We start from the raw sequence: 22,776 nt of genomic DNA, 5'->3' as shown, positions 1-22,776 counted from the left end.
AGTGAAATCCATGAGCACTGGAAATGAACCGTGTCTGTCTGTAGTATTTGAATCAGCACTGTGGTCCCTGAAGTTACCTGAAAAATCAACTTTTAAGGGGGGAAAAAGTCAGCTTCATTGTCCTAGAATCCAATATAAGCAGTATTTTTTTCTACTGGGTCCTTCTATAGTTTGGTGGTACTTTGGTAGAACGCTGAATGGAAATAAATGAAATGAATTGGTGCAGCACCCTAGATAAATATATGCTAGTAATCTCTTAACAGGATATACTTTCCACGGGTGCTTTGATCCACTTATTTCTGTTATCAACGTACTGCAGTGCAATACAGAATCCATTCCTGTTCCATTATACTCGGTACAGAGGCAACACAAATCCACATTTCAATGTATCTGCTACAGTATTATTTTAAGCATATGTACAGTACATTTACTAAATTAACCAACTGGGTGAAGAAACTAACAACTGTTAGGAAGCACTGTTTATATGAAAAAAGCAATTAGTATGCCAGCACATCATTCTGTTCTTTTCATTGAGAATGGTTGAAAGTATATCGATTTTTACATAGCAATGTGGAATGTTCAAAGAACTACACATAATGTCATGCCACTATAAATGGTTGAGAACATAGTATTTAAAACCTAAAATAAATGCCCAGGAATGAGTCAGTAATTCATATAATAGCCATTTAAGGTAGGTTGATATTTTTAATCCCCATATCACAGTTGTGGGACTGAGGCTGAAAGGCAGTGACTTACTTCAAGCCATCCAGAGAGCCCATGACAGAGGCAGGGTCTGAGATGATATTTTCTAATCCACAGCATAGGCTTTTACAGGGCAATCCTAAGCAAAGTTAATGGGCTGGGTAGGATATCACTGGGTAGGATATCACTTAATGGGCTGGGTAGGATATCACTGGGTAGGATATCACTTAATGGGCTGGGTAGGATATCCTAAGCAAAGTTAATGGGCTGGGTAGGATATCACTAAAGAACTGCCTTGACAGCCACTGCTTACATGAAATCAGTTAATATAAGCAGTGTTCCACAGAAGGTAGCAAGTGACTGGTTTCATGCCAGGTTATTGTGTAGTTTGTAGCAAGATTTTTTTTTTTTAAATATCGGTAGTGGTTGCAATTGTTTTCAGAATTAGTTTTCAGGATGTGAAAAACCCTGAAAGTTGGCCTTTGCCTCCAAAAGGATTTATGCTGGTGTTTCTTAACGCTTGCCTTCATGACAACTTGTTTCTGATGCTAAAGTGTCAAAGGCTGTTTATGGGGTTCTTTGTTCCATGAAAACAATTAAAGAATCCTGTTAAGCATGCACAGGCTCTTGAGATTGTCAAAACTTTAGATTCTCTTAAATTAACCCCCAACTGGCCTTGATATAATTGAAAATCGTTGTAATCAGGATACACCTTCTTGGGATCAGGTAAACAGTATCTAATGGAAATAAATTTTTTAGGATCATCATGTCTGACTACAGGGGATCTTTTGTTACTTGGTGTCAGAACTTGTAACTTTACATGCTTTGCTTGACTGAACTGACTCCATGTTATAAATTAGAGTGCCTGACAGCGGTCATTGACCCAAGGCCCTTTGCTATGCAAAATATTCAGGGGGTAAGACAGGCGGCAGAAAGTCTCTGCTCAACGTCACAGGTGCGCTTTGAAGCCAAGCCGTTTGGCCTTCGCAATAGGGGGGCATCCTCCTTTGCTGATAACGATGGCTGGGAAGAAGAGACTCTCACTTGATCTCGTGTGACTTATTGTTTTATTATGCTTTGCTGTGGGCATAAAATGTAACCAACTGCCCAGATGCGCCATTACTGTTATTTCGTTTCTATAGTACTGTTGTTCCTCAAATAAAGATCCTAACTTGCTACAAGTATTGGAATCGCTTGAAGTTCATCCAAGTTCTGACATTATAACAGTAATCATTTTATTTGGACTTATCTGTGCTGGCAACCTGGCCGATGGCGGCACTGGCACCAGACAACGGAGAGCCCAACCTCCCACCCGACGAAGCACCCCTCGACCCGAAGGTAACGGGGGCGAGGAGGAAGATTAAAGTCCCCGCGCCGTTCTCCGTGGACGCCTTCCCTCAACGGACTTACAGCCCGAGGAAGTCCACAGCAGCCATGGAGGCAGCAGAACAGCGCTACCGCGCCCTAGCAACGGGCGTGGAAGAGGGGGACGAGGATGAGCCCAGAGACGAGGGCCTCGGCACCCAGGGCGGAGGGGACCCAATCCGAACACTGCGCAACGAGTTGTACGATTGGGTGAGAGAGATCCACGATGAGGTCCATGCATCCCGAGCCCTGATGGCCGAAGAAATGCAGCAGAACATGGGAGCGATCCGCGACCAGATTCGCACGCTCCAAGGGATAGTGACGGCCGGACAAGCCCCTCCTGGCGGAGTACCGGCCGACCCGCCAGCGGGGCCCCCGGCCGGCCCCCCAGCCGGACCGCCGGCCGGCCCTCCCGCCGGGCCCCCGCCGGGCCCACCCGTCGGGCCGCCGGTCGGGCCTCCGGCTGGCCCTCCAGCGGGGCCGCCAGCAGGGCCGCCGGCTGGGGCCCCGGCTGGACCTCCGGCCCCGCCGGTCGGTGGGCCGGTCATCCCAGTGATCCCTGCCCCGGTCGCCCCGGTCGGGGGAGACGGGGGGGGCACCGAGAGCTGAAAATGACTTTCGATGGGGACGGAGACGCGGTGGAATACTTCACCATTCAATGCAACACCTTTTTTACGCACTGGGGAGCAGGCTACCCCACTGAAGCCAGCCGGGTGGCCCACATCGCTTCCAGACTGAGAGGACCGGCTCAGAAATGGTACGTAGGGCTCTATACTGGCCGAAAACCCGAGCTGGCCACCGTGGCCGATTTTCTACAGGCAATGCTGCGCCAGTATGGAGACCCGCTGCGCGAGGAGAAAGCCGTGGCGGCCCTCCAAAGAATAGAACAAGGCAACCGCTCCACGCGTGAGTATGCCACCGAATTCATGGGCTACTGCACAGCGGCCCGAGGTTGGAACGAAGTAATGAAGTACACTGCGTTCAAGAATGGCCTGAACGCCAACATCTTGGATCGGTGTTACCACCAAGGGAGACCGGACACCCTGGTGGGGTGGATTCAACTCGCCGGGGAAGTCGAGACCGACCTCCAGCATGTGGGAATGCGGCGCCAACAACAGGGAAAGAAGGGGATCAAGTCGAGCCCTTCCCCGGGAAAAGGCGAAGGCAAGCGCGGGCCCACAACATCCACCCCCTCAACCACCCCAAGGAAGCGTTTCAGATGCGGGGACCCGAATCACCTGGCGGCAAACTGCCCGGTGAAACCGCCAGCAACCCCGACGCCCTCCAAGCCAGCGCCCACCGCCCCGAAGAAGAAAGGCGGACGCGCTAAAGAGCCCAGTCGGGGCACCGTCGCCACATCCTTGGCGATTGACGAGGAAGTTACCACCGTAGAAGAGTCCAGTGAGGAGTCCTGGGACCAGGAGTCGGCGGGAAACGACAGCGACCTGCTTTAATCAGTGCCGCGAAGCAGGTCGACAAAACGCCGGCACTACTAACGGTGAGAGTTTCTGGGGGGCTTTTATTTATGGCGGTCACACTTTTGAACCCCAACTTAAAGAGATTTATGCACGCCCGAGCCCTGATTGACTCCGGGTGCACCAGGGACATTATCACCCCACGCTTGGTGGAAGCCCTTGGGTTAGCGACATCCCCCCTACCTCACCCCATTCAGTTCGAACAGATGGACGGGTCAACCATGCGGGGGGAACCGTGCACCCTAGAGACCCAGGCAACCCCTGTGGGGACTGAGGAGCATTGGGGCATAGAGACTTTCGTCATAGCCCCTTCATGCTCGTTCGACGTGGTGGTGGGGTCCGGATGGCTAGCCAAACACCAGCCGGACATCCGATGGGCTGAACAAATCGTGAGGTTCCCGGATTGGCGGTGCGAGCACCACCACTGGAGGCCCGAGTGGGGCCCGAAAGCGCCTCCCCAGAACGAGAGACTCTGCCTCACTCTTGAGGAGGTGGGATCGATCCCCAGGGAATACCGGGACTTGAAAAAAGCATTTAGTGAGCGGGAAGCGGACGAGCTCCCCCCGCACCGCCCCACGGACTGTGCCATCGAACTAATCCCTGGGCAGACCTTACCCAAAGCCAAGCTTTACTCAATGGGATGGGCGGAGAAAGCGGAACTGAGAAAATTCATTGACAAAAATCTGAAAAGGGGGTTCATCCGCCCCGCCACGGCCCCCCACGCAGCCCCTGTGTTATTCCGTAAGAAGAAGGATGGGGAGCTTAGGCTTTGCACTGATTTTCGCGGGATAAACGGGATTTCTATGTCCAATGCTTATCCGATCCCGCTGATAAGAGACTTGTTGAACACAGTGGCCGAAGGGAAAATCTTCACTAAACTCGACCTCCGAGACGCGTACTTCCGCGTAAGGATTAAGGAGGGGGACGAGTGGAAGACGGCATTCAACACTCCCATGGGACAGTTTGAATACTTAGTAATGCCGTTCGGACTCCAGGGCGCGCCGGGGGTCTTTATGAATTTTATCAATGAAGTGCTAAGGGAGTTTCTGTTCAAGGGGGTGGTGGTGTACCTTGATGACATCATTATTTATTCAAAAGACCTCGAATCTCATGTGCCACTAGTGAGAAAAGTGCTGACCACGTTGTGTAAAAACAAACTGTATGCTAAACTGTCTAAGTGTGAATTCCACAAAACGGAATTAGACTACCTGGGGTTCCGAGTGTCGGGGGAGGGATTGGCGATGGACCCAGCCAAAATCCAAGCAGTTCTAGATTGGGAACCACCCCGAACCCGACGGCAGCTACAATCTTTTCTCGGGTTCGCAAATTTTTACCGCGGATTCATTAAGGGGTTCGCCAGGGTGATGCTCCCCCTCACCGAACTGCTGAAAACAAAAGGGAAGGGGGAGGCAGCGAAAAAACCTGGGGCACGCTTGGTCTGGACGCCAGAGTGCCACAGAGCTTTCCAAGAACTTAAACAGCTCTTCACCTCTGAACCGATATTGGCTCACCCCAATGAATTAAAACCCTTCGTGGTTCAATGCGACGCCTCCGACGTCGCCGTAGGAGCCATATTGATGCAAAGGAATGAAGAGGGGGAACTGCGTCCATGTGCTTACATTTCCCACAAATTCTCAAACGAACAAAGAAACTGGTCAGTGTGGGACAAAGAGGCTTTCGCAGTAATGTTCGCCTTGAAAACTTGGAGGTCTTGGTTGGAGGGGGCCCGAGTCCCGTTTGAGATCTGGACCGACCACAAAAACTTAGAGGCACTCACGGGCCGCCGTAAATTGACTGCCAAACAAATTCGGTGGGCGGGGTTTTTCGCAAAATTCGACTTTGTGCTGAAGCACATCCCGGGAACCAAAAACTTCTTGGCCGACGCTCTATCCCGCATGCCCCAACATGACAGTCAGCGAGAGGAAGTAATTGATTCTCTCGTCCCTCCTTCAGCCGTGGCGGGGGGGGTCACCACTCGCTCCGGAAAAAAGACCGACGCGCCCGCTCCCTTCCCCACGGAACGACTAGCCTCAGAGGCGGGGCTGGAAGGCGCAGAGCGTCCGGAAGGGCTGGAACAAGGGGAGGGTGGACTGTGGCTTCACAAAGGGAAAATTTACGTGCCCAAATCCATGAGAAAGGAAATCCTAGAGCAAAGTCACTCCAGCCGCCTGGCAGGGCACTTCGGGTATGTAAAAACCCTCCATCTGATCACCCGACAATTCTGGTGGCCAAAGTTAAAACAAGACGTCTCAGAATTTGTACTGGCCTGCCCTACATGCATCATGTCTAAGCGCCGGGGGGGGAAGCCGCCAGGCCACTTAGTCCCCCTCCCAACCGCGAGCCGCCCCTGGGCCGTGGTCTCCATGGACTTTATAGTAGAACTCCCTCCTTCCCAAGGGAAAATGGTGATACTGGTAGTAGTGGACACCTTCTCAAAACAGGCCCACTTTATCCCGTGCAAAAAATTACCCACAGCCAAGAAACTGGCCCAGTTGTTCTTCAATCACGTGGTACGGCTACACTCATTCCCTGAGAAGGTCATTAGCGACCGCGGGCCTCAGTTCGTTGCCAACTTCTGGCGGGAGTTTTGCAAGCTAGCTGGCATCGAACAGGGGCTTAGCTCAGCTTACCACCCCCAGACGGACGGACAGACTGAGAGAGTGAACGGGCTTCTAGAACAATATTTAAGGTGTTACATTAACTACCAACAAACAAATTGGGTGGACCTCTTGCCATTCGCCGAGTACGGCTACAACAACAGTTTTCATAGCTCTACCAAAACCTCCCCCTTCCAGGTAGTAAATGGGTACGAGGGGAAGCCCTTTCCAAACCTTCCCCTCCCCACCGGACCTACTGAACCCACCTCGTGTCAGCAATGGTGGGAGGGAATAAAAACCGGGTGGAAAGTGATACAGGAAAACCTGGAGGAGGCGAAAAGGGAGTACAAAAAGCATTTTGATAAAAAACACGCCCCTCAGTGGGATTTGAAAGAAGGGGAAACTGTGTTCCTATCCACCAAGAACTTGCCCTTACCTCAGGGGTGTCAAAAACTCGCACTGAAATACTTAGGGCCATTCAAAATAAAGAAGGTGATTAACAAAGTGACTGTGGAATTAGAACTACCCAAATCCCTGAGTAAGATCCACCCTGTTTTTCATTGCAGCCTTCTTCGAAAGGATCCTGGAGCTACGCAATTCCATCCTCGCCCCCCGGAGCCGCCTCCGACTATAGTGAAGGGTCAGAGTCACCATGAGGTGCTAGAAATCCTGGACTCTAAGGTCCAAAGGGGGGCACTATACTACTTGATAAGATGGAAATACTTTCCTCCTAGCTGTGATGAATGGGTAAAAGCTAGTGAGGTATCCGCACCGCAACTGCTTAGAAAGTTTCACCTACTGTACCCACACAAGCCCAAGCCGAAGAGCTTAGGGGGGGCAGTATGTCAGAACTTGTAACTTTACATGCTTTGCTTGACTGAACTGACTCCATGTTATAAATTAGAGTGCCTGACAGCGGTCATTGACCCAAGGTCCTTTGCTATGCAAAATATTCAGGGGGTAAGACAGGCGGCAGAAAGTCTCTGCTCAACGTCACAGGTGCGCTTTGAAGCCAAGCCGTTTGGCCTTCGCAATAGGGGGGCATCCTCCTTTGCTGATAACGATGGCTGGGAAGAAGAGACTCTCACTTGATCTCGTGTGACTTATTGTTTTATTATGCTTTGCTGTGGGCATAAAATGTAACCAACTGCCCAGATGCGCCATTACTGTTATTTCGTTTCTATAGTACTGTTGTTCCTCAAATAAAGATCCTAACTTGCTACAAGTATTGGAATCGCTTGAAGTTCATCCAAGTTCTGACACTTGGGACCAATGTATTTGTGTAGGAGAGTAGAACTAGCACATACTCTTATTTGATTCAAACACAAATCACCTAGTTAATTAAATGTAGAATGTGGTATAGAACCAAAAAGGACAGGAAGCAATTACATTCGGTTTGGTCAGACAGACATTTGGGGCACAAATAGTTCAGGTGGTTCAAAATATTGATTGCCAAAACAGTATTCTTACCAAGTCCCCCTAAATATGCTATATGGTCTACTTCATGATTACAGATATCACTCCAGCGTCTGGCTGATAGATTTGAGAAAGGTGGGATTTCCTCTTTGTACATTTCAACAATTCATGAATAAGGAAGAAAAGGCAGCCCAAGGTATTATACATGTGACAGAACAGAGAAGTCAAGAAAGTTCTTTTTTGTATAGGAGGAATTCAGATGGAAACCAGGAACATATCTTTGCTTGCAGAGCAATATGTTTGTGTTTTTCTGCTACAAGAACTGTGACTTTTTAATGTTTGTCGGTGTATAAACAGAACATTAAGAAGCTGGCCCATTTTCTTCCAAACTAAGGAGGAAAATCCTGTCTGCCGAAGTGGAGAGGTATGGAACTAAATTGCTGCTACCATGGAAATCTTATTAACAGCAGCCTAGGCCCCCATCTTGGTTTTTATAGGATTGATTGGCTTATTAATCATCTACAAACTCATAAGGCTAGCTGAGATATTTGTCAAGGCACAAATCCTTGTTTTTGCATGCATGGGTGAGTGAGAGGTGGGAGGACAGAGGGGGAAAACATATGCATGTATTTGAATCACAGAGAGTGTAAATATGGGAAAACATTAGGGTTGCCAAGTCCAATTCAAGAAATATCTGGGTACTTTGGGGGCGGAGCCAGGAGACTTTTGGGGGTGGAGCCAGGAGACATTGAGGTGGAGCCAGCAACAAGGGTGTGACAAGCATAATTGAACTCTAAGAGAGTTCTGGCCATCACATTTAAAGGGACAGCACACCTTTTTAAATGCCTTTCTTCCACAGGAAATAATGGATAAGGGCACCATATTTTGAGGCTCATAGAATTGGACCCCCTGGTCCAATTGTTTTGAAACTTGGGGGGGGGGGGTTGGGAAGAGGCACTAGATGCTATACTAAAAATTCGGTGCCTCTACCTCAAAAAATAGCCTCCCCAGAGCCCCTAATACCCATCGATCAATTCCCCATTATTCCCTATGAGAATCGTTCTCCATAGGGAATAATAAGAGTGCCCAGTAGACATTTTCCTCCCCACCCACGCTTTCTAAAGCAGGGGGAGGGTCTCCAAACCAGGGAATCCCCTGCCCCCTCCCTCTCTCACACACACAAATACTTACTGGGTCTTGTTCCTGCAGAACTTTACTTGATCTGAAAACGAAAGCAAAACAAAGGGAGGGGCCGTTCTCCAAAGCCCTTCCTGTTTCCTGCTTCCTGCTCAGCCTTAAAGGCACATATCTTAAAAATGGACCTGCAGGAGCTCTAAAACTACATGGTGATTGTGGGGGGGCGGGGCTTCCCCTGCCAGCCAGCTAGCTGGGGGCAGAGAGAAGCCTGTAAAAACGGGGGATCCCCCACTGGGACTTGGGGATTGGGAAGCCTAGAAAACATATATACATCGTTAGTATGATTTACAGTGCAATCCTATTCATGCCTGCTCTGATGGAAGCCCCTCTATGTTCAATGCTGCTTTCTTCCAGGTAAGTGTACTCAGAATTGCACTCACCCCACATGTACAATTTAAAATGGGTAATGTGGCTTCTTCACTGAAAAAGTCTCTTGCCCACCTAGGGAATATACACACTAGAATAGTAGTTGTCAGTCTTTATGGAGAAGAAGGCACATTTGTATTTGTAAGTGTAGAGGAACCATCACAGAAATGTATTATTTTGGAAAGGAACATTATTTAGACAGTAGTCAAGCAGGTTAAGTGGCGCATCACTGTCATTCATGATGGTTACACTTGTACATAAGATAACCATAAATGATTATGTGCTTGTGAACAATTTACTTAATACCAGACCCAGAATACTTAGGCAAGTACAGCAATAAATCTGGGGATCTTTGTAATATTTTATTACACTGACATTTCTATCAGGGAGGAAAAGGCTTCCGATGAAATGTCCTTACATAAGCTTCCATAGTTACAATGGCATGTACCACACAACCAGTAAATATTTTATTTCATTTAAAAAGAATATGTTATGCTCTTTGTGTAGGGAAATTACATAACTAAGGGGGGAAACAAACCTTTAAAAGACAAATAAAATTCCTTTTTGCCCTTTCTTGGGTTTTCCCTAGGAAGGCTGAATGTTTCCATCTGCTACACAGCCTGTCATTGCAGATGGCCATATTTTGTGCATGCAATAGGAGCATATCACATAGACTTGAGCTTTTGTGTAAAGCCTAGCACATAACCTAAATTGTGACACTGGCACACAGTGAACACAATGAATCCTTTTCATTGTCTGACAGGCACTCCCTTTTCTGACTATGTCATTACATTTCTTATGGCATATCATAATCTGACAACTAGAATGATTAAAGGGCTGGAACTAGAATGATTAAAGGGCTGGAACACTTTCCCTATGAAGAAAGGTTGAAACGCTTGGGACTCTTTAGCTTGGAGAAACATCGACTGTGGGGTGACATGATAGAGGTTTACAAGATAATGCATGGGATGGAGAAAGTAGAGAAAGAAGTACTTTTCTCCCTTTCTCACAATACAAGAACTCGTGGGCATTCGATGAAATTGCTGAGCAGACAGGTTAAAACGGATAAAAGGAAGTACTTCTTCACCCAAAGAGTGATTAACATGTGGAATTCACTGCCACAGGAGGTGGTGGCGGCCACAAGCATAGCCACCTTCAAGAGGGGTTTAGATAAAAATATGGAGCAGAGGTCCATCAGTGGCTATTAGCCATAGTGTGTGTGTGTGTGTGTGTGTATATATATATAAAAAAAATTTGCCACTGTGTGACACAGAGTGTTGGACTGAATGGGCCATTGGCCTGATCTAACATGGCTTCTCTTATGTTCTTATGACTAATCACAGGTTTCTGTTGAAAGGGGTGATAGCTTCATAGGGTTGAACTGTGGACTGTCCTGCCTCATTGCCTATTTGAATAGGAAACATCATGATAAACAAGTAATTTTGAAATGCTGTGCTTTTGTCATATGTTAATTTTTGCAAAATTAGACAATCATCAAAAAGTACATATAGCCAATTATCAATCTATCACCTAGATAGATGATTGATTGATTGATAAACTAAATGTTGCACATACAAGAAAACTCACTTTCTTCATATACATCCCAATATCGTGGACAAAAAACCCAAAACTATATTACAACCTGACAGAAAATTAATTCCATAATTGACACGACCAGAAAAGTGGAGCACAAGTTTCCAATAATGCATAACGACCAGGGGTGAAATTCTAGCAGGAGCTCCATTGCATATTAGGCCACACACCCCTGATGTAGCCAATCCTCCAAGAGCTCACAAGGCTCTTTTTTGTAAGCTCTTGGAGGATTGGCTACATCAGGGGTGTGTGGCCTAATATGCAAAGGAGCTCCTGCTAGAATTCCACCCCTGATAACAACCATTTCCTAATTGATTTGATTTTGTCTTCACTTAATGAATTCTCTTATATGTGCAATATTTGTGTGTGTGTGTGTGTGATAGATTGATAATTAGCTGTATGTACTTTTTGATTGACTAATTTGCAATAATTTATGATAAAAGCATAATGTTTCAAAACGTTTTTATTGGATATATATAATTAACTTGTTTATCACAGTGTTTTCTATTCTGATTTCCCCTTGGTACACCATGGTCCCATTGTGCTTGTCCATTGTCTTTCTTTCCTAGTATACCATGCTGTACTATGAATCTGTGTTATGTTAGGCCATATTAACAATATTTCATTACTTGATACTCTAATGCCAATCCACAATAGAGGATTGCAGTTTCATTTCATTTATTTAATTTATGCCCCACCCTATCCCATGAGTGGGCTCAGGGTGGTTTACAGAATAAAAACTCATCAACAAAACTGTAAAAACATAATGAGAAAAATAGATGGCAGAACAGATCATAGCAAAAAACATACTAGAAATCCATGCCTCATGTCAGGCAGAAAAGACGTGCCCAAAAGACTCCAGTGCCCAGATAATATCCTAGAGCAGGCACTGGGAAAGGGGCCAAGAGCAGGGGAGACCAAAATGATTGAAGTCTGCTGCCTCCGCCAAAAGCCAGTGGCACTAGCAGAGTATAAAAAGACATTATCCTAGGACCAGAACGATCCATATTCCCAAAAACTAATCTGCGTTGAAATTAGAGAGAATATATGAGCAGTCAAGATTTTTTTAAAGGTTTGCCAAGTATTTGTATTTATTTATTTATTTTCATTTATAATCTGCCTTACTCCCTGGGATTTTGAAAGATAACAACATTTGAATGCAGCAGCAAAAATTCCAAGTAAAACAGTCAAAAGTTCAGAGTAAAACAGCGAGCAGATTATAAAATATGGTAACATTTGAGTCAGCAATGATTTTTAGTAAAATAACATGTAATGGGACTGAGACTGAAGAGCTGGAAGGAGGGGGGAAAGCATTATCCTTAACAGAGATCACTTCCTGAGCTGATCCATTACACCACATCTCTACTCTCTCTACTGAAATGCCTTTCTGAACAATTCTATTTTGTACGTTTTGTGAAACAACAGAATTGTGAGACCTTCCAAGGCACACAAGGGCCTTGGTTCCCCTTGTAAAAGCAGAACACAAATATTGTAAATAAGTGAAATAATGTGGGAGCGACCACAGAGAAAGTAGGTTAGCAGTTGTCAATTTTATCTCCTTGCAACGTAGCACCTTCAGAAGGCTGCACAAAGGCAAAGGTGTCACAGAGAAGCATGTCAGGAGCTGTAATCTTGCAGGTACATGGGTCCAATGCCATTAATGGTTTTGTAGGTTTATAATTAGAACCTTGAACTGAGCCTGGTAACTGATCAGTAAACTATGGAATGTCTACAGAGTCGGAATGAAATACTGATTCTGCTTGCAGCCAATAATAACTGGGCTATGGCATTCTATACCAACTGGAGTTTTTTATTATTATTATTATTATTATTATTATTAATTTCATTTATATCCCGCCCTCCCCCACCTTGGCAGGCTCAGGGCGGCTAACAGCAATCCATAAAAACACACCATAATAAATAAAACATTAGAATTACATTATAGAACAATAAAACATTAAAACATTAAATTAAAAACCAGTCTAGTAGATACAATTATACTGCGGTATAGATCTTTGGACCGCATTGGCGGATCTTTAATTACCATTTTTCTTAGCAGTCCGAATATGCTGATTTAAAAAGGATGGTCTTGCAGGCCCTGCGGAACTGTTCAAGGCTCCGCAGGGCCCGCACCTCCTCGGGGAGTCGGTTCCATAGGGTAGGGGCCGCGATCGAAAAGGCCCGTATTCTGGTGCTCTGATATTTAACTTCCTTCGGCCCAGGGATAGTCATTAAGTTTTTCCCCGTTGACCTCAGTGCTCTCTGGGGTTCATATGGGGAAAGACGGTCCCTCAGGTAGGCAGGTCCTCGGCCATATAAGGCTTTAAAGGTAACGACCAACACTTTGTACTGGACCCGGTATATAATCGGCAGCCAGTGCAGTTCACGTAGTCCCGGCCATATATGCTCCCGTTTCGGGAGTCCCAACAACAGCCTGGCCGCCGCGTTCTGCACTAGCTGCAATTTCCGGGTCCGGCACAGAGGTAGCCCCAAGTAGAGGGCGTTACAGTAGTCTAGTCTTGAGGTGACCGTTGCGTGGATCACTGTTGCGAGGTCCCGGCGCTCAAGGAAAGGGGCCAACTGCCTTGCCCGCCTCAGATGGAAGAATGCTGACTTGGCAGTGGCTGCTATCTGGGCCTCCATCGATAATGAAGGCTCCAGTAAAACACCCAGACTCTTTACCTGGCGCGCTGCTTTCAATGGCGCACCATCGAAGGCCGGGAGAGCTATTTCCCTTCCCAGAGCGCCGCGACCCACGCATAGGACCTCTGTCTTCGCTGGGTTCAACTTCAGCCCACTCAGCCTGAGCCATGTCGCTACAGCCTGTAATGCCCGGTCGAGATTCCCTGGAGCGGGGTCGGGCCAGCCATCCATTAGTAGATAGAGCTGGGTGTCATCTGCATATTGATGACAACCCAGCCCAAACCGCCGGGCAATCTGGGCAAGGGGGCGCATATAGATGTTAAACAGCATCGGGGAGAGAACTGCTCCCTGGGGCACCCCACAATCCAGTGTGCGCCTCCGGGACCGCTCGCTCCCGATAGCCACCCTCTGTCCCCGACCTAGGAGAAAGGAGGAAAGCCATTGCAAGGCCAACCCCTCGACCCCAATGTCGGCGAGGCGGCGCGTCAGTAGCCGATGGTCGACTGTATCAAATGCAGCCGACAGATCTAACAGCATCAGTACCGCAACGCCGCCCCGATCCAGTTGCCGTTGGAGGTCATCTACTAAGGCGACCAGCACCGTCTCCGTCCCATGGCCCGGCCGGAAACCAGACTGACATGGGTCTAAGACAGAAGCGTCATCCAGAAACCCCTGTAGCTGCAACGCCACGGCCCTCTCAATAATTTTACCTAAGAACGGTAAATTGGACACCGGCCGGTAGTTCGCCAATTCGGCCGGGTCTGCTGTAGCTTTTTTCAGGAGAGGGCGGACCAAAGCCTCTTTCAGAGGTGTTGGAAAATGCCCCTCTAAAAGGGATCTATTTATGATGTCCCGTAAAGGGCATCTAAGCTCCCCTTGGCAAGATTTAATCAGCCAGGAGGGGCAAGGGTCCAGATCACATGTTGTCGGGCGAGCAGCAGAGAGGATTCTGTCGACTTCCTCCAGGCTGAGTGGGTCGAAGTGGTCCAGCACTAAACCTGAAGACAGGCACGGGGCCTCAATTTCACTCACTGTATCTAATGTGGTAGGCAGGTCTTGGCGGAGCAGCGAGATTTTATCTGCAAAGTATTTCGCAAATGCCTCACAGCCTATTCCTAATTCTCTAACATTTGGTTTGCCTTGTGGCAACGTTGTAAGATCCCCAATTATTCTAAATAATTGTGCTGGGCGCGAGTTTGCAGATGCAATCTTGGTTGCAAAGTAATCTTTCTTTGCAGCCTTGACTGCCACCTCATAAGACTTCATAAACGTTCTATAGGATGTTCTCGTTGCTTCGTCCCGAGTATGCCTCCACTGCCTCTCTAGTCGTCTGAGCCCTTGTTTCAGCTGGCGTAACTCCAAGGTATACCATGGAGCCAGCTTCGTGCAAGGGCGCAGAGGGCGCCGGGGTGCAATTTCGTCGATAGCCCTGGATAGCTGGCCCTGCCAGATTTCCACCAGGTCATCGAGGGAATTGCCAGTGGGCCAGGGATCCCTTAGGGCCGTTTGGAACCGTTCCGGGTCCATCAAGCCCCGAGGGCGAGCCAAAATAGGCTCTCCGCCCATACAGGGTTGGGGCGGCATCCCCACACGGGCCTTAAGGGCTAGGTGATCCGACCATGGTACCGCTTCTCCGGCGATATCGTTCACCAAAATCCCGGCTGCAAAGATCAGGTCTAATGTATGCCCGGCCTGATGCGTGGGAGTCGTGACAAATTGAGAGAGTCCCAGTGTCGCCATGGACGACACTAGGTCCATCGCCTGAGTGGAGGCCGTGTCGTCGGCATAGACGTTGAAGTCACCCAGGACCATAAGCCTCGGGTACTCCAACGCCCAGCCCGCCACTGCCTCCAATAGTGATGGTAAGGCGTTAGCTGGTGCGTTGGGCGGACGGTACACCAGCCAAACCGCCAACCCCTCTCCAACATCCCATGCCAGACCGGTGCATTCAATCCCATCAATCTTTGGATCCGGGAGAGCCCGAAAGGAGTAATCCTCCCGTATGAGTAGTGCTACCCCTCCCCCCCGCCCGCTCATCCGTGATTGGTGAAAGACCGAGTATCCCGGGGGGGGCATCTGGGAGAGGGCTACTGTCTCCCCGTCCCTCACCCAGGTCTCGGTCACGCAAGCCAGGTCCATGTTCTGCCGTAGCAGAAACTCCCTAAGGGTTGCGGTCTTATTATTTATGGACCTGGCATTACATAACACCAATGACAGAGGCGAGCATTTCCTCTTGGTCCCACTACCTGCTACCATTGGGATGGGAAGTAGACTGGAAGGTGGCCGAGCACCATTTCGTCTCTGTCTCCTTCCCTTATATTTTTGTCTATTCCCACCGTCATATCTTCCCCTCCCCAGGAGCACTGGAATCCCCTGGCCAAACATCTGCACCAAACCAAAATGAACCCAAGATAAACCCACCGGTGTCACTCCCCCGATTTGTTTGCACCTGCCGTTTCAATTTACCCTCCTCACCACAACCCCTCCGGTTCCCGGCTAATAGACCCACTACTTATGTCTTAAATTAATTAATTTAGTTAGCCCTCCCAATCCATCTTACAACCAATTAGTTTAAATTCATATAAATTCATTAATTCCTAAACTTATTAATAAATAATCCCTCCCACCCCCCATCCTAATTAATAAGTTAAGAAAAAAAAAATTTTTTTTTTTATATATATATATATCTAAATATTAAGTCAATCGCTAATTGATTGGTAAAATAATCAATAATTAATTAACAATAATAAAATTGGTTCTATTAGTGAGATAGCCGTCGTTCATCCGTGGGGTGTGAGTCCAGATAGTCTGTTGGGTAGGATGACAAATTGCACACTGCCCATAGATGTTCTTCATTAATAACATTTACAGTTTCAGTCCCAGTGGTGGTCTTGGTGATGTTAAAGTGCAGGTGCTGGTAATGGCAAGATGTTAAGTTAGTCCCAATGATGTTAAAGTGCAGATGCAGATGGTCCCAACTTCGGGTTTGATTCAGCCGCTCGGGCATCTGAGCCTGGTGATCTGAAGAGAGGGGTGGGGGGGCAAAGTCCGTCTTGCGATCTCTTGATTAGTCCGGCCAGGGAGCACAGCTTCTATCTGTGTCGCCTCTGATCTTTTTTGACTCAGCACGCAACTTGGGCTCCCCTGAGCCCCGTATAGGGCTTCTCTAATTGGGGATACCCAGGCTATTGAGCCAAGTGTGTTATTTGGCGCTTGCAGACAGAAGGATGGATGGATGGGTGGTTGGGCGTAGGATGACAAAAAAGGAGGGGGGAGCAGGAGGCGGTGCCTAAAGGTGCCCGCCAAACCTTCGTCCTGGGGTTCACTCGCCGCTCGTTTCTCCTCGGCCCCTCTACTCCCCAGGGGCTTATCACTACTCCCAGCCCTTCCAACTGACGCCCGCAACTCATCCACGGCGCCCTCGGCGCCCTCAGCTGGCTCCCGCTCCGCGCCTGTTCATTCACGGCGCCCTCGACCAGCTCCCACTCCGGACTCACCGGCCGTCTTCTCGGGCTGCGTTTCACGACGGGCCGCGGCCGCGCCTCGCCTCCGTCGGTGCACCAGGCCAGGCAAGTCTCCGGCTGCTGCCTCCGCGTTTGCCGGTGAGGTTTCCTCGTTTCTCACTCCGTTGATGTTTCTATTGCTGTTTCTTCGATTGCTGCTATTGTCAGGTCAATTGTCAGTTGTCAGTTATTTCAGTCTTATTGTGTTGTTATTGACTGCCCGGCGGGAGCTCCAGCGTCTTAAGCTTCAACCGCCGCCGCCGCCATTTTCAATATGAGGTGTCTTTAAGGGCAGACCCATTTAGAATACATCACAGTAGTCTAGCCTGAAGGTAGTAATAGCATAGATCCTCATGGCCAAGTTAGGTGAATTAAGGTAGGAGACCATCTTCTAAGTTTTCAAGTTGGTAGAACAGCTTTTTTGCAGAAGAGTTGGTTTTCTTTGCACAGGTCCATAGCCAGTGGTGGGGCATTGGGGGCGGCACCACTTCAAATCTTCCAGTGCCCTCTATCTAATTTTGTTCAGAATTGGCTCAGCTCAGCACAGGTAAATGGCAAAACTCAAATACCAGTTGATGTTGACAGTCAAACCAAGCATTTCAGACCTATTTCATAGGATTTAACTGTCACGGGGCAGTGAGGCTTAAGCTTTCTCTCCACTGTGCATCCGCCAAGCAAATATCATGAGTCACATGGTAGCAAAGAGATCTTCCCATGCTGCCTGTCTTAGGCACAGCGGAGGGAAGGAAAACTTGGAATCTCTTGCCTCACCTTGGAAGTGCCTGGGCAAAATGGCAAGGTCGAGCCTCTGTAGTCACTGCAGCCCCGTGCTCCTAATGCTGGTGAATTCTTCTCAGTCAGGTTTAAGACTTTGCCCACTAAGTGCTGCTAGGCCCCCAGAAGCATCCTATGAGGCCATAACAACAGGATAAGGAGCTATTCCTCTCCCTCCATTAATTTAAATAAGTAGAAGAGATTGGATTTATACCCTGCCCTTTACTATCCAAAGGAGTCTCAGAGTGGCTTACAATCTCCTTTCCCTTCCCCTCACCACAATAGACACCCTGTGAGGTAGGTGGAACTGAGAGAACTCTGACTGAAACTGCTCTTGAGCAGAAGAGCTCTGTGAGAACTTGTTACTGACTCACGGTCAGATCAGCAGGTGCATGTGGAGAAGTGGGGAATCAAACCCAGTTCTCCCAGTTAAGAGTCCATGCACTTAACCACTGCACCAAACCACCAAATAAGTGGGTGATGTGGCCATTTTTCTCCAAAGGGTTTTGAAGTAACTGATGAATGACTGCCTGGTTTTAGGACACAAGGAAAGATGTGTATACATCAGCATCTGATTAACTTTCAATGAAACATAGGGACTCACTGATGTGTTCTTTACATGCTTTAAGTATTCATTGCAGTCTGACATACAAGTGGTGACTTTAACAGATCTCAGGATCCTAGCAGTATCCAGCACAGTAACTGGCTCAAAGTGATCCATAAGAGGACCAGGTGTTGTGTTGGGGGTTTCTACTTTCTCAGCATCCAAATCAGAATGAATTTGAGAGTTTTTTTCAGCAAAGGTCTTTGCCAAAGCATCACAGGAAATTATCAGTTCCTGGGAGCTTAAAGGTTCAAACTTTGGGGTCAGCTCCCACTACCAAACAGCAAGTTGCTGTTACCAAATTATTGTTTATCTTATTGGAAGTAGATGTTGCTGCAGAGTAGTGTCCACCCACCAAAGTCCCCTAGTGTATACAAAGTGACCTTCCTTATGTGTTGCTTCTTTAGGTGGCAGGCAAACATCCTGTATCAGAAATGTAAAGTTTAACTTAGTTTCCTTCTTTCCAATGCTCTTCTCTCAAACAAATAACAGCTTGCCTTAGACAATCCTATCTTTTGTGTTAGAAGTGACAAATTGCTGAACATATTTATAAACATGGCTTTTTTTTTGTAGCAGGAACTCCACACACCCCTGCTGTAGCCAATCCTCCAAGAGCTTAAAGGGCTCTTATTCCAGGGCCTGCTGTGAGCTCCAGGAGGATTGGCTGCATCCCGGGGGGGGGGGGGGTGCAGCCTAATATGCAAAGGAGTTCCTGCTACAAAAAAGCCCTGTTTATAAAACATATTTTTAATTATTAGAAGTTTTACAGATCTTCAGCAGGCCTTGAGAGTCTATCCATTCTTTTCTTTCCCTCTTTCTCTCTTGCTTGCAGGTATGCTTTGTGAATCTGGATGTAGGCAAAGGTGATTGCGAAGAGGAACACATGAAACAGGCAAGTACTGTGCTAATACATAAATAATATTCATGGTACACAAAAAGCCTGTGATTACTTATAAGAAAAAACAAACAGAAGAATGAACAGATATCTCAATAATTTCCAGGCTCAAAGAAAATAACATATTATGATGACAGAGGTTGCAACAATCATGTGCACAGTCCCCACTTGGAGGTAATGTGAGCATGGCCCTTTTGCAAGCCCATTAGCTGTCTAAGGCACTTGTATGGATATCTCATCAAATGAAAACTGGCCCACACATTGGGGATCAACCCAATAAGGCCAAAATGCAATACAGTCCTCCAAATCCATCGTTTTAGGTCAGGGCACCATATGCCTGATAACACCAACAGGAGCTCAGTGCTGCAGCTGGAGGCGTTTCCACTTTGCCCTATCCCTGCAGCCAGTAAGATAAAATAGGACCCAGAAGAAGATAACAGAATACTACCAGGTATCTTGGCAACTGGAAGGAAGCGCTACTAGGTCTCTGAGAGCTGCAACACTATCAGGAACGCAACTCTAATTAACAAGTTAGACTATACCAACATCAATAACAAATTGTAAGTAATTTCATTAAGTGTTTCAATACAGTATATATTCGAAACGTCTCATACAAAATTTTCAGAATATTACAATTACAAATAAGTCCATTTTCTTCAAGCCAGAATGCCAAAAAAAAAAAAAAGGTGAGGAAAAAACCTCTTCTGGTGCCAAGATTATAGATGAAAAAGTTTCAATATGGCTGTTTCTTTTCAAAGTAGTACTAAAGTAAAGAACTCATACAATTTTAGTGTCCTGCCCAGGGAAGACTTGGAAGACAAACTGTTAACTCCTTGCTTGTTTCGCTTGAAACTTTATCAAAGTTGGGACCTAACCAAAAAAAAGTCTATTTATACAGCAATACTTTTCATCAATTCATTCATTCAAGACAGATGGTATTATGGTTTTCTTTTACATCCAAACCTGCTCATAGCTAAAAGTTTTCCTCAGAATTTTGTTTCACCAATCTCTTTGTTGCCTTATCTCATTATTCTTCTCCTGACATTTGGAGATACAGTGAATGTAATTTGTCTTCTTTTTTCTTTTTCATGGCCTTTTATATGTCTGAAAATTTTCACACTTCCTTTCATAAACTTCTTTTCTGTGTACTATGTGTGTGTGGTTCGTTCAATAATTATTTTTATCACTTGTTGATGGCTGCAAATGGGGGATCACTCCAACCACTGAGGTGATGAATCCAATAATAGTTTTGTACACACACACACAAAGATCCAACCATTTCTGTCATTGAACTCTAAACAAAACCACCCAGAGGTCATTTTCTTGGCTTTTTTCAATTGCTCTCTTCTTACTGTCATTAAATGCAGTAGTTTTAGATCCCTCCCCCATATTGAGGATTAATTGAAATTATTGTTTTACTGTGATTGTATATATTTTTACTTAATTTCCTTCCAACAGCATGCAAGATCATTCTCCCCTCCTCCATTTTATCCTCACCTCAAGCCCCTGAGATAAGCTATTCTGAGAGAGAGTAATTAGCCTAAGATGAGCCAGCAAGCTTCCATGGCAAAATGGAGATTCAGACCTGCATCTCCCCAGTCCTAGTCTAACCACTTCACCATGATTGCTTGTTTTATGTAAGGAAATTTCCAAGCTGTAACAGTGCTACAAATTGGAAATTAAAGTAAAAATGTTGAAGTATTTTACTGGAAAAATGTGTAAGCTTCTTAGAAAACCTTCAATATCTCTTCCATTAGAATTATTCCAAGGCAGTTCATATCTATACAAATATATAAATATACAGTTCCAGAAACTAAGAGCCTCTTTCATATAAAATGGTTTGTTTGAACATGGAGACAAGACTGAGAGACTTTACTTGAGGAATCGTGATAGGCATTTTCATGATTCTTCTGTTTCTAAGATTTAAAGGAACATATAAGGGTAAGATAACATTGTATTGAATCTTCCAGCCTCTAAGTTTGGGTTTGGCTCAGCTGAAGACTTCTTTTCAAAAACCATGCTTTGAAAGGCGCAGTTCAGCACTAAAATATTGCAACTAAGAATGTTCTTGTTTATTCTTTTAAATAGATAATTCACCTCAAAATACTATAATAATGATGTTTTACTATTTGCTCTCACATTTGAAATATGTGTTTTTACTGAAAACAGTTGATTTTACTTGTATGTAACTACTTGTGATGTTTGAAAATTACTTATAAATTTATATTGTCCCTGTGACGGAAAGCAATGGGTTAACCATAAACTGAAGACGCACAGGGCTGCGTCAGGTGACCTGAGGGTGGGGGCAAAGTGCTCAGAGCTCTCAGGGAGGGGGTAGTTGAGAATAGAAACTGCTGAGGCAGTCAGTCAAGTTGGCTTCTGACAGAGAAGGTGCCTGTCAGAGAAGTCTGTCAGTGGAGCCTGACAGAGACTGAGAGGGTCAGTTCGTGCCTGACAGAGGCTGAGGGGACAGCTGATCCTGTGAAGGAGCTTGAGACAGTGACGGGAAAGTCTTCCAGAGACTGCAAGCTCGACAAAACCAGCCAAGAGGGCTGAGTGTGTGTGAGTCAGTCAAGACCTGAACGGTCACAGACACCTATAGACAACTCTGAAGATCTAGTGAGGTGGTTGAGGGAGTGGATGTGGGTCTGAGACACCAGAAGGGCTGAGAGAAAGACTCCAGTCGAGGGGTGAGACTTGGCACATCATTCCCAAGAGGCCAGCCTTTGCTAGAGGTGGAGAGAGCAAGATATAGGGAAACTGTGAACTGTGTAACTGAGAGAGACTCAAAGGAAGAAAAAATTAATGTAAAGCTTGAAACAACTGAGCAACGTGTTAGCCTGTGTAAATATCTCCCATATCCCCAGTTTAAAGACTTTGTGTTGTAATAAATCTGTGGTTTAAGTCAAAGTTCTCGAGAGCCTATATTTTTGGGAAAACAAACAAAGCTGCTGTGGTCCCCTATGAAGTGAATTATATTTCCATCAAATAAACAAGTAAAATACCCCGAAGAGACTGAATTAAAGAGATCCAGTAAGGACGTGAGGCGGGCGCTGCTATAGTCCCTTTCCCCTTTTTCCCTTTTGTACCCCACATTAAAAAAAATCTCAAAAAATAAGCAAAACAATAATCAAAGAAGTCATTCCCCACAGTGCTGTCAATCCGAACAATAAAGGAATGCACTAGGTGCTATGTATATGTTGCAATGAATGATCAAAAAAGGTAAAGGCTGTGCAAGCACCAGACGTTTCTGACTCTGGGGTGACATCACATTACATGTGAAGGTAAGCATTTCCCCACTTTTGGAAAGTCATCACATTACATGTGATGTCTTTCCAAAAGTGGGGAAATACTTACCTTCAGATGTTTCACAAAATTCACCTGGAATTGTCAGCATTTATATGTAAATTTCCCACATTTCGGACAATCCATGGAATACATATATTCCTAGTTCTCTATGGATATTATGAAGAGTTGGAATAGAACATCAGAGGAGCCAACCACAGAAATACAGCAAACCACACACATCTACCTGCTGCTCCCAGATCAGCCCTTGTCTAAAGACATGTAGTGAAGGCGTAGTTTTTCTATATAAAGAGGCTTTTCAGATATGAGTGAATTTTGTGAATAGTTTCATCACATGCTT

General features: G+C 46.3%; 1 protein-coding gene across 1 annotated transcript in view; it reads left to right on the top strand.

Annotated features, from left to right (window-relative positions):
* SPHKAP (SPHK1 interactor, AKAP domain containing) overlaps positions 1–22,776 on the top strand; it is a 123,056-nt gene that overhangs the window by 81,009 nt on the left and 19,271 nt on the right. The window contains exon 4 of the mRNA XM_060242250.1: positions 19,068–19,127. Coding sequence (XP_060098233.1) covers positions 19,068–19,127 — 60 coding nt within the window. The remainder of the gene's footprint in view (positions 1–19,067; positions 19,128–22,776) is intronic.

The sequence above is a fragment of the Heteronotia binoei genome, chromosome 6, assembly GCF_032191835.1.
Source record: "Heteronotia binoei isolate CCM8104 ecotype False Entrance Well chromosome 6, APGP_CSIRO_Hbin_v1, whole genome shotgun sequence".
Lineage (NCBI taxonomy): Eukaryota > Metazoa > Chordata > Lepidosauria > Squamata > Gekkonidae > Heteronotia > Heteronotia binoei.
Note: the sequence above shows the minus strand (reverse complement) of the source record. Positions and strands in the feature narration are given on the sequence as shown.